At 34.2% G+C, this 17,024-nt stretch overlaps 2 protein-coding genes across 2 annotated transcripts; one reads left to right on the top strand and one right to left on the bottom strand.

Annotated features, from left to right (window-relative positions):
- Positions 1-115: 115 nt before the first annotated feature.
- LOC140062445 (uncharacterized) lies at positions 116-1,755 on the bottom strand. Its single transcript, XM_072108668.1, has 2 exons — positions 1,052-1,755; positions 116-839 (listed from the first exon to the last, which is right to left on the bottom strand). The coding sequence occupies exons 1-2, from the start codon at positions 1,521-1,523 to the stop codon at positions 553-555; spliced, it is 759 nt and encodes a 252-aa protein (XP_071964769.1). The 5' UTR covers positions 1,524-1,755; the 3' UTR covers positions 116-552.
- A 10,041-nt stretch (positions 1,756-11,796) lies between these two features.
- LOC140062325 (tRNA modification GTPase GTPBP3, mitochondrial-like) lies at positions 11,797-17,009 on the top strand. Its single transcript, XM_072108488.1, has 8 exons — positions 11,797-12,268; positions 12,607-12,742; positions 13,055-13,208; positions 13,621-13,693; positions 14,136-14,279; positions 14,795-14,960; positions 15,496-15,843; positions 16,239-17,009. The coding sequence occupies exons 1-8, from the start codon at positions 12,022-12,024 to the stop codon at positions 16,462-16,464; spliced, it is 1,494 nt and encodes a 497-aa protein (XP_071964589.1). The 5' UTR covers positions 11,797-12,021; the 3' UTR covers positions 16,465-17,009.
- Positions 17,010-17,024: the final 15 nt, after the last annotated feature.

Below are 17,024 nucleotides of genomic sequence, written 5' to 3'. Positions count from 1 at the left end.
ATTGTAGAAGGCACATAAGGCGAAATAAGGGCCGAAAGCAAACATTTATTAATACTAATAGCCTACGTTGCAATTTACAGAGTAATTTTGTTAATTGTAGAACGTAACAGCCATGTCTATTTGATGTACTTAACTGGTTATTTATTAATAAACTTATTCAATCTGACGTATGGTTTCATCCAAGTATTACAAGTCTTAAGGACCCAAGGCTAATTATTTACCTCGGTTAATTAGCAATGTGCCCCCATGAATCCAACATACAAATGGCCAAACGTAATGTAAGTCCTTCGGGCGTCACCAGAAAGGGGCAAATTAAAGAAATCCGACAATAATAATAACAAAAATGTAGTAACTGTATCAATTCATTTTCAAGAATAATACAATAAAATCTTTTAGCTTGGATAAATCGGAAACAAAAACAATTCTTGACCATCAGTGCCCTATTGCCATTTTGTAGTAAACCGATATTTTAAGTCCATCTACTATTCATCACCCAAGTTATCAGGATAAACGAAATAGTATAAATACACAATTACGATATTTCAAGCTGATTTAGTCATCATCCAAGTTATCAGGATTAACAGAATAATGGTATGGGTCCTGTAAAATCATTCTATCTTTTGGTAAGACCCCCATTCCTCCAAAATAAATATTGGCCAGTACTTCAAGCGGAGGCCCTCGAAAAGCATGCCGCTGCAGAAGGTGATGGTTGGAGGCAGAAAATATGCGTCTGGAACCTCGTAGAATACTCAACGTTCTTTTCAAATCACCTTCCCAAAGATGTTCCCGGATGTTGTTGACGCATTTCTCGAAATGGTCATATGATTCTTCATCTATTCCTGGATAGAAGAAACCGAAAGAACATTGGAATATTAAAAAAAACACGATTTTGTCACTGAAAGCATGATACATTATGATTGTTTATGATATTGACGATTTCCAGATGTATTTATTATGTATTAGGCCTATATACCATTTTACTCTCCTGCTTATTAAACATCAAGCATCCGCCTTATGACTTTCACAACTAAATAATCAACATTCAAATTACCTGCAGAAGCTAAGGTATCCTGCGGGATCATACCAGATGAAATAATATCTTGTAAGTCTGCCTCCATTGTTATCCAGGTGATCTTTCTGAACTCATCAGGCGCAATTGGAGGTCCTTGGAACCAATACATCATGAGTGTCTCTATACTATCTACACGTTCTGATGGTGGGGGAAAATCCCGGGGAAAATCTACAACCGATCTTTCTCTCTCAAGATCAAGTGACTGTGCTTTACATGAATCTAATTCTACTTGATCTATATTGTCCGCTATTGTTGGGTCGATATTATCGAATGACGATGTGTCTGTCTCTGTTCTATTACCTACTGTAACATTAACATTTTCTTTGGGTAACTGTTGTTCCCCAGTGGCCCAATCCACCTCCTCAGGATCTACTGACTGTGCGCTCATTGGATCAGATGCTTCTGTTTCGTCGGACGGACGTGTGTCTTCACTGTGATCGACTCCTTCCATCTATCTTCTAAATGAATACTTCTAAAATAATGCTTACTTGTACATTACAACATTGGCATTTTCTGTTGTAGTCGCAGACTGAATTATTGTCTCTTCCTTGACTATTGCCTGCTCTTTTCGGAGTTGTAAGTTTCTTCTCTCGTCTTTTAAGTGCAGGCCTAGGCCTATACATTACATGTTCCTGTTTGTAGGTAAATAAACACGGCTGTTTGCCACAGGAAAGACCGTACAAACAAAAGAGATAATTTTTCATATATTGTTAAAAAAGTGGACGATTCTATTAAATAAATGGGGATGGAACTTATGACTTGAAACTACAATAGACCTACCATGACATTATTAATTGCAGTTTTGTGCTAGCTTCATTAACAATCGTTATGCAAAAAGAAATTAATAATAGACCCGAAATATTTTAAAACAAACAAATACAATACCCAATCAGCAGGTATACCCTTTATTAAACAATGGACAAAGTACCATTGATTGATCTAGAAACATGGAATTTTTGTTCGAACCGCAAATAGACTCCTTTAACAACAGATAACAATGCAATTTAATCAGGGAATTCCCCAAAAGTTCAATTTTAATATCATTTTCAACCTTCTATTTATATCATCAACGGCAATTATTATTCTCCTTTAATGGCAGCTTGAAAAGAAGAAAAAAGGGGAGTTAGATTTTAAATAATGCAAATGAAATGAGATATGTTTAGGCCTACTGTTTGCATAAGGCAATGCAAGAAGCTTTACCATAGAACAATTTTCTGTATTTGTAAGCTTTAATAAATAATCTTTGTTACTTTGGTAAAAACCTAAACAGCGATTAATTGTTATGACAAAAAGAATAAATTATGAGCAGTTATGATATGGTATACTTCTTTAGAGGTGACATAATTATGGTAACGTAAAAAATGACATAGGCCTACTATTCTCACGTGAGATTGGGGCGGATTCAGGATGATGTTAAATTAATACAAGTTCATGTTACTATAGCAATGCGCAGCATCTCAAACTCAAGAGCAGATTGTACTAGCAGATGGTTTTTGTTCAAATTGAGTACACCTCTTCTCACCAATTATTTGTTTCTGTTTTTCTGTAGGCCTATCGCTAATCTTTTATTTCGGAAACTCTGGTCCATAGAAAGTAAATTACATATAAATGAAATAAATAAAATAAACAAAATTACTACTACTCATCTCAGGATGGCATTCCATCTGGAGAGCATCTTCGACTTAACTAAGACATTGCTTATAATCGTTGAGATTAAAATATTTTTGCTTGCATTAAGCAGGGAGTTGTTATTATTATTATTATCTAATAACAACTCCCTGCATTAAGTCTACAAATCATGCCATATATTGATATTCTTAACAATTCATAAAAAGAGGGAATTCTACATTCCGTAAACATGAGGCTGGCACTGCAATGTCGAGGCCTTTGCAACAACATTCTTAAACCATATTGCAGCATACCCGGAGAGATCGCAAGGTACCTTGATTATAGTTGCACCATAATGTAGCACAATACATATTTATCATGCTCTCTTTTTATATATAATAATAATATTAATAATAATAATATTTGTCCTCAGATGGGGGTGTAGCTCCATAAAAGTATATAACGACTGTAACAATGAGGCTTCTCAGTCAAAAAATAAAAAGTAGGCCTATCATTAATTTAAAGAAAATATAACAATTACAGTATATAGCAAAATTTAATATGTAAATTTACAATCTATCCATGATTCTTTTAAATTAGGCTCATTGTGTTTTCTTTAAATGCGTATATTATTACAAATTAAATGTATTTTATCTGGGAGTAATATTTACTAATAGAATTTTTTTAATTAGTGTTAGTAATATTAGTAGACAATTTCTATATAGGCCTAGTAAACATGACAGAGTAGGCCTATTTTTATACCTCCTTCATACTGAATCAGTCAGGCGTGACGATCATAACAATTACTATATAGACACAACATACCACGTGGTGGTTTGACTTGAATTTTTTGACACAGAGTAGATCGAGTGCTAGGCATGGGCCTGTAACGCCAAATGAAGTGACATTGCCAAATGAGGTTCGCGTGGCCTGTATCGCACAAGGCTAGGTCACTTAATTTTGCAGCACGTTTCTGGCGAGCTAATCGTGTTATAAATATTGATATTACTTATTTCCAAATAAACACAAACTTAAAATTATTAACCGGAGTATTTCTAACCTAATAACCTTTACTCATTGTATGAAATTAAACCATTATAACTGAAACATACGACGAAAATTTACTATTTTAGTGTAAAAAACGAAAGGCACTGTTCATCGAAAAATCTAGAAAACTCGAAATGCATGATAGGAAGCCTACCGACCCCTTTCTAAGCAGCTGGAAAAGAAGACTACTCGTTTTAGCGCCAAAGGAAAGTGTCTGAAGTCACGTCTGCATGTTATGCGGACATGGTCTGGGACAATTTGCCTTTGGCGCTAAAGCGTTTAGTGTTTGAGTTATGGGACGCTATTGCTGCATTATTTTCTAGTAAAATTTTGATTTGACGTTCCTTTCGTCGGTACATTATTCCCGTTATTATTTTGTTCGGTTTTATGAATTTCTATATTTATGTTTTCAAATTAAAATGATTATTCGTTGAATATGAATGTATCCTGTTATTCTACTGATTATTATATATATTTTTTTGTTTAACATTGCTTACTATTTAATCAATTCCGTTTTTTTAAATGTATATTACCAATGTTATTTAGGCCTATGTTTTTTATTTATAAGTTATTTAAAAATATTAGTTACATGATCAAATTTTTGTCACTTATTATACCTACAGTATAACACTATATTTCCTTTGATGTCTGAAACATTAAAACATAAATTCGCAATACTATATGGCGAACCTAAGTCGCAAATTGTTAGTTGGGTATTTGTTATAATTTCATCATCTCATTTGTTACACATGTGTGTGTGACCTATAATAAATAAATAAGGGATGGTAGGCCTAAGGTAGTCGAGGGGAAACTCATCAAATTGTTTCATCAAAACAATAACTCATAAGGTCGGAAACATTTAGATAATGGAACCAAATTTTGCAATGAAGTCTTTATTGCAAAATTTGGTTCCATTATCTAAATGTTAAAAGATGAGATATTGCCTTGTTCTCTTTTGTTATCAATCTTTTCATGTCACGTACCGTAATAGAATGTAACAGTTGAACATGCATATCACAATAAATAAATAATGGTACCTAATTAGTTCAGCATTTTCATCAAGTTTTAACAATATTTGATGTCGGAAACATTCCCAATAATTAGGTTATATGCATTATCATGCATATAACCTCTTGATTCTGTCAAAATCTTTATTGGTTATCCGCCTCAAGCGGATAACCTTTGTTATTGTAGTGTTACTTTTTTTTTTTATTATTCTTCTTTCTTTCTCCGATTTTGTGTACGCGTTTTCTCTTGAACATGTTAACATAACATTTTGTAACTTGGTCAACATATAGACAATTAACTGAAGATGTACTGCGAAGCTTTTTGACAATGTCAGATCCGCGTAGCGTAAGTTACGCGCGATTTTCTGAAAATCTTAAATCGGTCATAACTTCGAAACCGATAAATATTTTTTAACGAAATTTTCAGCCACGTTTTCTTCACATCAATGGCTAACTTTTTCGCTCTTCAGCAAATTTTTGAACACTAGAAAGTCTGCGCGTAAACTGCGTTTGAAATTTTAAAATGCTCCTAATTTGTGCACGCTGTTTCTCTGTAACGCGTTAACATAACATTTTGTAACTTGTTCAACATATAGACATTTTACTGAAGTTGTCCAGCCAAGCTTTTTGACGATGTCAGAGCCGCGTAGCGTAAGTTACGCGTGATTTTCTGAAAATCTTAAATTGGTTATAACTTCGAAACAAATGAATATTTTTTAACGTCATTTTCAGCCACGTTTGCTTCACATCAATAGTTAACTTTTTTAACGCTATCGCAATTTGTAACATTAGAAAGTGCGCGCGTAAATGGCGTTTGAAATTTTAAAATGCTTCAAATCAATTTCTGATTAAATTAGAGCACGATTCAGGTCATTTTAAGCGTTTAAAAAATTGCCACTGGTGCGCACATTTTTACGCGCGCACGGCGCAGGGAACAGGTATGAGCATTTCTTTTACACGATTTGTGTTTTTAAATCTTCTGTTAACAATTTTACGTTATTTTATTCACTTTTCAACTTGAAATGGCGTTCTACGAGCACGTTAAACATGACAGGTTGCGCACGAAAACGTCAACAAATTGTGAAAATGTTCCAAAATATGTCTACTTTTAAAAATGACACAGTTCATCAGAATGCAAGGTTACCCCCATTTTTTATTTTAATTTCTTGCAGTGTATGAATCATAGGTCTGATTTATTATAGTGTTGAATGCTAAAACGTGTTTGATGGCTACATTATTTGCATATTAAATATAATTTTTGAAATATTTATCATCAAACAAACATAAACTTATTCAAAGAGCAAAACAATAAACATAACATTTATCTTTTTTCTTTACATGTTAATATATAAAACTTGAAAGTATGTACTTTCATAAAATATCAGCGTTTAAAATTTTTGAAGATTTCATCATAGTAAAATTTATGATTTAAGTTTGATATGTAATAATCAACTTGCATCGAGGGGGTTCACGACATACCGAATGAACGAGGACTCTTTCTTCGGATTTTCGTCAGCAGGTGGTCATATGGCTCGATGTGTAATGCAACCGACTTTGGTATCAGAGGTACCGGGTTCGAGTCCCGTCACGGGAAAACAATTAATTAAAAGGGTTTAGTTGGTTATTACACTGAGAGGGCAGTTTTAATTTTGAATAGCCTACTTTTTTTGGAAAAGTCATAACTTGGAAGTACTTGAATACGCAAGATACGCTTTGTTGCTGGCGGATAACCAAACTCGTCCTCAAGTGACGAGTTTAAGTTCTAGTTTATTTATTCTTTCCTTAGCACTATTTTGTCCGTGAATTATCTTGATATCAGTTTCATCTATCTAAGTCAATTTTTCAGAGTATATTCCTTATGGCCAGGAATCGATGTGGTTATATTTTCACGATGCGTAATCAAAAATTACGCGGTCTACGCGCGATTTTACGAAATCACGTTTGTAATCATATCTTCACAAGCATGAATCACAATTAAACAAAATTTGGTACTCATAAATTTCAGGTCATATTTCATCATATGGCAATACAATTACGTGCGTAGCGCATATAACGCTTGCGTACGCGCGCTTAAAATGTTCAAAATTGTCAAAATTTATTTTCGATGAAATTAGAGTACGTTTCAGGCAATTTTAAGCGTTTAAAAAATTGCCATGAGTGCGCAGATTTTTGCACGCGCACTGCGCGTTATACGTTAATGCGCACTCTTTTTGTCCGATTTCGGTTGTACAACCTTTCTTTAATAATATCATCATATTTTATTCACTTTTCAACGCGTAATTGCCTTATACGAGCACGTCAAAAGTGACAGGCTACGCACGTGTAAGTTAACAAAATGGTGAAAATATGCTAAATTTTAAAATTAATATAGATCGTCAGAATGCTCGGGAACACATATTTTTTATTTCATTTTCTTGAAGTGTATGTATCTTATGTATGATTTATTATTAAACTAAGGGAACAAAAGTTGATTAAGCCATAATTAATTGCATATTAAATTTAAAAAAATTCATTTCGACAATCAAACAAATTATGACATTTTCTTAGGCCAAAATAACAAACTTAACATTAACTTTCTTCCTTCAAAAGTTCATATATTAAAGTTAAAAGTATATAGTTTGACAGTGCATCATTTTTGTACATTTTTAGAGATGTCATCATAGTAAAAAATTATAATTCATTGCGGTATGTAATAATCTATCTGCACCAAAGTGGTTACTGCATAGTAAATACACGGAGGAATTTTTCTACAATTTTTAGTCAGTTGTGTATGGCTCGGTGGTGTGTGCTCGTGTCTATGGCACTCAAGGTACCGAGATCGAGTCTCACCTTGGGAAACGAAATAAATTTTTTTTTATTATCCGTATTGTTTGTTCAAATTTATTTCTTAGTGTATATATTATACACATGATTTATAATGAATTCTAGATAAAAAATAACTTATGTCTTTATTATTATGTAACAGCAAATGTGGTTTATGACATTATACGCAGAGGGATCTTTGATCGGATTGTGATACCGGCTATTGTATTCGCGTTAGCAAGGTCCTATCATATATTATATATTATTTAAAGAATCTGAGAAAATCAATGAATCAAAATATCTTTTAAAAATAAATTATCTTTATTTTAATTATCAATGCATATAACCTATAATTCGTCATAGTGACGAATTAAATCTAGTTAGAGACTAATTTTGCAATATGTTAGATATTTTATTCAGCTGGTACTTTTTACCTTGATGTCGGAAACATTTGAACATAAATTCGCAATAATGGATTATAATTGTGCAATGAAGTTGTCATCTCATTTGTTCATATCGATGTGAGAAACAGTTTGGATGGGAATGTGGTGAGCGAAATTCTAAGCAAGCTAAATACATGATACAGTTATTTTAAGGTTGGGAATTACACAACGTGAATTCGCAAATAATTGAACGTAATTTTGCAATAAAAGTCGTCATCTCGTTTGTTCATATTACGATGTGGGAAACAAGTTTGGATGGGAATGGGGTGGTGAGCGAAATTCTAAGTAAGTATTACTTCGAAGTCGGAAACAACCTTAAATTCGCAATAATGCAATGGAACCTAATTTTGCAATGAAGTCGGTCACCTTGTTTGTTCATACGATGTTGAAAACATGTTCGGAGGGGTGGACGAAATTCTAGGAAGCTAAATACAGTTACCGTAGTTATAACACTAATTATTTTTGAGGTCGGGAATATTAGAATTTATACTTAAATGGAACCTAATTTTGCAATGGAGATTGCATGCGTTATTTTCATCTCGATTGTTCGTTCCATCAATTCATACGTTGTACATAATATGGAACATGCATGCACTTTTATACTTTGTGGGGTGATGAGAGTGGGATGTAAGTTAATATTTTTTATTTATTTATTGACATACAGTAATTTAATTAGCTATATCGATGGAATAGTAGATTAGGCATATATATACACATTTGCAGCCTTCACTATTTATAGAATAAATCAGTATTAAATAAGCCAGTGGGTAAATCTTTATGGAATTCATTCAAAAGGAAAGCAATATGCTTAACATTGAATGTGAAAGATATAACAATAAAGAAACAAGTATAGAAAAAATGGGTAGCTTTAAGAAATACTATTATGTTAATATAAATTCTAATTTGCTGAGATTATCAGAAAAGGAATTCACTGTGATACGAGTTACAGGTGGTGCTGATCTGATTTAATTCGTTTTATCTTGTATATAAATACATTGTATAATCCGGGTTGTAAAATTAAAACAAACAATTGAAAATCTCACAAATTCTTTATGTGTAAAATATTTTAAAACGAAGAACACTAATGAAAATAGGAGGCAATACGGAATTCATAAATGTAAAAATGTTACTGATGAATTGTAACGACATTGGGAATTAAAATGTGTTAAATAATATGATTTTATGTAATGACATGAGATAATATGAATGTGGATAAAAGTGGTGTTTGCGCCACAAAAGAGAAAAAAAAAGCTATCGATGGAATGGTGGTTATGAAATCCATGATAATTTAGTTACTTATCTAAAATAAATTCGACGGGAACCTGATTTTACAAGAGGACCTCTTATATGAGTTTGTGAGGACTCCGTTTATAGAGGACATCTTAATATCTGTTCTAAAGAGTCCTTAATATCAGTTCTAGAATTAACCTTAATTCAATTCAAATTGATCAGTTCTTTTCTAATGAAGAATCTGGGCAATTTACAATCAAGCAACAACACCACATAATTCTACGTGAATTCTGCTGTACGTGAGCTAGCCTTAATAATACCGCCTGATTACGGTATATAGGCCTACAGTATTAGCTTCAGAATAAATGACGACGCATTCTACAGATATTAAAACAAAATGAAAATATTAAATTGGCTTCGTCGAAATGTTGTACCTTGATAGACAGACCCCCAAGCAGACAGCCCACATTACTGTACTATATTATTTAACACATTTTAATTCCCAATGTCGTTACAATTCATCAGTAACATTTTTACATTTATGGGTCTTCTCGGATAAGGACTATAAACCGTAGGTCCAGTGTACACATCTAGCTCGTGTGCACTTTAACTAGTACATCTTTCGAGACGAGTAGGGGGTTACCCCGGTGTATTAGTACATCACAGCCACTGATCACCAACTGGGCCCTCTGGGAGACCAGTCTTTGACTGAAGAGTTTACCCAGTATAAATATAAATTTCAAATTAAAGACAATCTGCACTGCAGCACCAGGGGTGGCGCCAGAATCTTCCCGACGCGGGGGCTACATTCCCCGACGAGGGGGCTATGCGAGTGAAGCGAGCATCACTAGGCTGGGGGCCAGGGGGCCGCCAAGGGCCCCCGGTGGGGGCCCAGGGGGCGAAGCCCCCGTAAGCAACGCGTTCTAGCGTCATTTGAGGTCATTTTAATCAGATTTAGGGTAGCCATTTTTTCCATTTTTTATAAAGCATAAATAAAATACTGCGTGCAAAAAAACGATGCGCGATGACTGTTTCAATCCATATTTTTCAATTTAAAAAATAAAAGTTCAAAGAAAATTTAGAAAAATAGAGTTGGAGGTCCCGGAAATTGGACTTATTATACTTCAAAACATGAAACAAAATATATAAGTCCCTATCAAGGTTGTGACTGAGCTAAGAAATGTTTGAGGTCCCGGAAAATGCACTTCTTGTACTTCGAAATATGACCAGCTTTATTGTTGGGGCTGAGCTAAGAAACTGTTTAAAACTAGAGCTGCAGGTCTTCAAAAAATTGCATTTTATACTTCGGAAACATCAGGCCTAGAGGCTTAAAAAACGCAAGCGTAGACCATTTTCAGTCGGGGAAATAAGTTTATTCCTCCCAAGTGTATGCGTGCGTACCATCTGGACTTCCGAGTGGTGAGAAATTCATGACATACAGGACATTGAAAATGTAATAACTTAGCTATAATAAGATGGCGAAAATGGCATGTTTTTTTGTTTAGTAATGGATGAAAATTTTATTTTAGGTGCCCCACGGTACAGAATGTTACTTGTAAATTAAAAAAATTGGTGAACATTACGAACAATTAACATAATTCGTTTTTGCTGTAGTGTAGCGTACGTCGACGCTGTACACAACGTAACCGTCAGTAAACTTCGCCTGGAAAATAACAGTACACATTTTGGTCCCTGGATGGAACATGATATCACGCGTCTCGACCCAACGTTGAACGATTCGTACAAAGGGATACCGCCAAACAAGTGCGAACCTAGCTATTGTTTAGTAATAAGTTAGATCGCTGGCAATAATGAATGCATATAAAGTGCATAATATCACTCTGACGTACTCTCACGGTCAATGAAACGTCGCGGTTTTCTAGGCGCTGAAGCTAGCTACGAAGTGAACGCGAACGCTTTTTACTGTATATTATATTCCCCGACAAAAAGTACCCGTGTTCCCTTCGGTAACCGTCGGTAAACTTCGCCTGGAAAATAACTACCTTACACGTTTTGGTCCCTGGATGGAACTTGATATCACGCGTCTCGACCCAACGTTGAACGATTCGTACAAAGGGATACCGCCAGACAAGTGCGTACCTAGCTAATGTTTAGTAGTAAGTTAGATCGCTGGCAATAAATGAATGCATAAAAGTGCATAATAGCCCTCTGACGTACTCTCACGGTCAATGGAACGTCGTGGTTTTCTAGGCGCTGAAGCTATATGAAGTGAACGCGAACGTTTTTTACTGTATATTATATTCCCCGACAAAAAGTACCCGTGTTCCCCGACGGGGGGGCTAGGCTCCCCGACGAGGGGGCTAGAGCCCCCGTAGCCCCCCCCCCCCCGCTGGCGCCACCACTGTGCAGCACAATCTATTGGTTTTAATTGTACACGCGGTGATTCAACTAAAAGCAGTAAAAACATTTTGGCACACAAGGCGTATCATATAATTTGCGGACCATGACCGAAGCACTTCCGCTTCGATCTATTCGACGAAAATCAAAAAAGGATAACTATTTTCTGCTTTATATTTAATTTAATGTAATAGCTAAGCTTGATCTAATAACAGGCGTAACAATACAGAATACATATTGTAGTTTAATACTGGCTTAAATATGTTTGTTTTATATAAACTGTATTTTACAAAATTACAATAGAACTTCATTTTGCAATAGTATCTAATTTGGCGCCTTAGACGCCAAATTAAGTGCGGTACCTCATTTGGCAGTGGTACCTCATTTGGCGTGACAGGGCCTCCCATTAGGCAGTATATTTTTGGAATAAAACACACTGGAAAAACGTTGAGCTATGCTTTCGGTTTCACACATCAGAATGTTCTCACAAATTTATAAAGGAACAATATTTGCATTATCGTCTGGGTTTGGCAAATGCGGTGTTGCGGTGATCAGAGTGTCAGGCCCGAATGTTCGATCAACCATCAAGAAGTTGACGCGGAAAACACACCTTCCCAGTCCTCGCCAAGCAATCCTAGCCAGCCTATATGACCCCATAAATAGGGATCATTTAGATAAAGCGCTTGTTTTGTGGTTTCCAGGTAATATAAATAATTGGAGTAATAGTATGGCATTACATATTGATATTCCTGTTTTCTAAGTTTGTAAAACCTCTAAATTAAAACCTTTAATTTCTGTCAAGTAATGGCTGTAAGAAGAGTCTTCTGTAGTTAGTTCCAATACTGATGGTAGCCCAACTACTGTATGTAGCCCTTTCCACAAGGATTGCTCATTAAATTCTTATACAATAACATACTTATATTATGCTGGAGTGTGATTCCCAGGAAGGGACTAAAGTGTACATCTGCATTTTAGATCTTCATAAAGTAAAACTTTAAACCTGTGTTTTGTATCAGACTTGATTTATTCTCTTTTTTAGGACCAGCAAGTTTCACTGGAGAAGATACAGTTGAGTATCATGTTCACGGAGGAAATGCTGTCATCCAGGCAGTGCATGCTGCCCTGGGAAAGATGGAAGGACTACGTCCAGCAGAGACCGGAGAATTCACAAAGAGGTGAGATTAAGAAATTGCGAATTAATGTGAATTTAAAACATAATTGTCTATGTATGTTAACTGTTTGTTGTTTACAGATTCAAGTATTCATAGGTTAATTACATAAAATAAAAAAAAAATTAATTAACTTAATTAATTTAAATATTTTACTATTTAATTAAAATAGTAATATTATAATGCATTTACTATTTATGTTTTTAATTGTAATATATTATTATGACAATATTGTAATGAAATTGAAAGTCAATAAATAAATTGAAGATTTGTGTATTTATTTTCGGAAGTTTTCCCATTATATTTTCTTTCACAAAGAGCATTTCTGAATGGTAAACTTGACTTGACAGAAGTTGAAGGTCTCGGAGATCTAATTCACGCTGAAACAGAAGCCCAACGAAAGCAAGCATTAAGACAGATGGAGGGAGATCTGAGTCGCTTATACAAGACATGGACTGAGAAAATACTTCAGGTTTATTTATAAATTTGGATGATTTGCTACATGTAATCTGTTTATTAAAATGGTTTTTTTTAATCGCAGTGGCTATGCTTACGAGTCAACTACGATCTATCTCCACAAAGAAGGCGCGATGACATTTAACATAAATAACTAATTTTCGTATTTATTTATTTTTTTTATTATTCAGCGAAGGTACAATACTTTTACATCACCTCTGTAAGCTGGTCGAAAGGCTGAATTGCTTTTACTCCCCATCATCTTCTTTAGATCAAAAGGGTTAGGCTAGCTTTATTCACTATCGTCTTTACTGTCAATCAATTATGATTATGACTCGCTGTACGCATAGCATGGCGTTTTCAAATAGGATTGATACCTGTATGTTAAATCATATTTCATATATATCATTGTATTTGATTTTCTATAGTCTATTGCACATGTAGAAGCATTTATTGATTTTAGTGAAGAAGAAAACATTGAAGAAGACATACTAGAAACAGGTAACATTATCATCTATATGGCCTAACAAACCAAGTATGTTATATGCTTGTATTATAATGAAAGTAATACACTGTTTAGCTATAATTTTAATGCAGGGTATGCAGATGCCTTTTCTCTCCTTCAAATTTTCCATTATTTAAATAAGTTGTATCTTATTGTTTTTATGCATGGAATTTTATTTTTGGATGAATAAAAAAAATGCTTTTGAAATTAATATTATTTGATGTTAATAATTATTAGTTATATCCACTGAAACTGTACAATTCTAAAAAACTAAAGGGTCTAAGCCAACAGTAGGCCCACAGTTAAGGTTTCAACCTGACCACTTTTTTGGACAGAGAGGCCTTAGACTACCCTGTGGTCAACACACAATGACAACCTCGCCACTTTATTTCTCCTGACTACAGTACTGCATTGTTATGTTTTTTTCCTGCCCTGCAGCTCGTCTTCAAGTTCGAAAAATTTATTCCGAGATTATTCATCATCTTTCTGACAACCGGTGCGGTGAACGTCTACGGGATGGTGTACATGTTGCGATTCTAGGTCAACCTAACGTAGGAAAGAGTAGCTTACTTAATGATATATGTATGTCATTCTATTTTCTTTTACTCTTTGTACTGACACATGTATTAAGCCCATCCTGTAGTAAAATTCCACTCCCAAATTTGTAGTAATGTTTTTCAGGAGGAGTTTCTATAGTAAAATGGGAATATGGTTTCCACATGTGAATAGCTTAAAAGAAGCATCTGGTTCACCAATGATTTTCATTCAAAATATGTATACTGTATTGTACAATAGTGATATGCCCATATATGGACATGATATGACATCATATCACAGACAGAGCTTAAAGCCCTGTCTACATTATAAAACTTTATGTGGCAAGAAAATGTGATATGCCCATATATGGACATGATGACATCATATCTCTACCATATTTAGGCACATCATATTTTTTTTGTCAAACTAGTTTGATAGCGTAGACAGAGAGCTTAAGAAATGGTGTTTTCAAATTAGAATGGTTTGCTTGCTTAAAACTTAGTTGTTATAGTTACTGAGTACTTGGTATCAACAAAATATGAAATACATATATCTTTTAGGTCAAAGGCCAGCAGCAATTGTATCACCGACTGCAGGTACAACACGTGATGTTATTGAGACAACGGTGAACATCGGTGGTTATCCTGTTATTTTGAGCGACACCGCTGGTTTGCGCCACTCCGTAGACTCTGTGGAGCTTGAAGGCATAAAGAGAGCCAGAGATCGGTAAAATCCAATATGTACCTTTCTCACATTTTCAGATTTCTATATTGTGATGGAAGTCATTAACAAATACTATTTTGATAGGAACCTTTAAATTGATATACTGTATATCTGTATATATATATGATGGCAAACATATTTTGTGTGTTAACATTTTAATTGTTTTTGTTTAATTTAAACAATGTTTACTTTACAATAATTTTATTATGTTGTTCCTATAAATATATGTTTTTAGGCACATTACCAAGAATTGAAAATAGCAAATTTTATCTCTTCCATTATTATTGATTAATATTACTGTATAAACAATAATATTAACTATTATCATTATTAACTTAAATAAAACTACAATATAAGTAGGAGTTGGGAACAAAATCCAGCTGTTTTTGAATATTTTTGTATTTGGTGCATTTCTTATTTCTTCCTAAGATTTTTCATAAAATCCCCCCTCCCCTTCAGAATCAATTGTTTGTTCTGTGAACAGATCATAATTATGGTACATTTTATCAATTATCTCCATCATTTGTTATCATTACAGAGCACATCAAGCGGACGTGGTTATCATGATGACGGATACTTCTGAAGCTGTTGCGCAATCAACCAGTGAAGAAACGTTTATAACGTTTCTGAACAATCTACGTTCCTCATTAAATCTGGACACACAGTTGGACACAAATTCTGTAGATTATATAATTGTAATCAACAAGTCAGATGTACTGCCTGTGGAAAGTGTTGATAGATTAAAACAATTAATTGAAAGGGTGAACTTTGATAAGGACAGAATGGGTAAACAAATTGAAGATGTTAATTGCTGTTTGATATCATGCAAAACTGGTGAAGGAATCGATTATTTTCTGAGTTTACTCGCAGAAAAGGTTGAAAAAATGTAAGTTAGGAACTTAAGACTAAGTTAGTTAGTCAAATTATTCTAAAGCAGTAAGAGTAATAAGGAGCTTTTGATTTGCGATGACCTAATGACCTTAACTATGTTGTCATGTTAATTCATTTTGCACAGAGAAGAGAATTCTGAGTGGGCAAGGGCAGATCTAGCATTATTATAGATTAGGGGGAGGGGGATAAATATAAAAACGATCTGTTTGGTTAGAAAAAAAAACACAAAAATAGTCATTATTTTATTTTAAAAAGACATGGCTGTTAAATTTTAGGGGTGGGGGGGGGGGGGGGGCTAAAGCCTGTTTAAATCCGTTTGGGTTGTACTGTATTACACAATATTGGTAAATAAACTCTTGGTTATAATAATGCATTTTAATTTTATCCAAGGTGTATGAATCCACAATCGCAGACACCTAGCCTGACACAGCAGCGTCACAGACATCATTTAGAGCAGGCCACAGCAGCTCTCGATGAGTTCTTTCACCAATCTGATGTGGTGTTAGCAGCAGAGTACTTGCGGACAGGCCTTCGACAGCTTGGTAAAATTACTGGTAAAGTTGGTGCAGAGGACATTCTGGATGTCATCTTTAAAGACTTTTGTATTGGTAAATGATTAGAGTTCTTTAATAAATGCGGAGATATTTAAGTATGTTACCGTCTAGTGATTTTTTTAGGACAAGATGGTCACAATCGCCACCCCATCCATCCCCACTACATTATGAAGGAAAAGCTTCATAATAGATAAGCAAATGCAATACTAAAAAATCTGATAAGATTAGATAAAATTCTACAATTTTTTTTTATTAAATGATTGACAAAAGGGTGTAAAACAAATGGCAACATTGACCTTTTCAGACCCTCTGAACATCAGAACCCGATTGGTTAGAACTTCTTCGAAAAATGGAAATGAAAATACCGTCTCATAAATATGTAGAGATTTTCTAGACAAAATAAATAAAAGTTATTAAAAAAAGTGAACAAGTATTATATTGTTGTGTTCATTTGTGTTTCGACTTATTTTCTGCTGGGAGAATCTAATTAATTCACAACAAAATCTCTTGTTTGAAGTCTTCTACTTTATGCTGTCGAAAAATCATCGAATCCAATCATCGAATTGATTCAATGAGTTAAAAAATTCTTTTGGGTGGGCTTTTTTTAGTATTAAAATAGAGT

Source organism: Antedon mediterranea, chromosome 11 (assembly GCF_964355755.1).
Source record: "Antedon mediterranea chromosome 11, ecAntMedi1.1, whole genome shotgun sequence".
Taxonomy (NCBI): Eukaryota; Metazoa; Echinodermata; class Crinoidea; order Comatulida; family Antedonidae; genus Antedon; species Antedon mediterranea.
The sequence above is the reverse complement of the archived record's forward strand: the minus strand, read 5'-3'. Positions and strand labels throughout refer to the sequence as shown.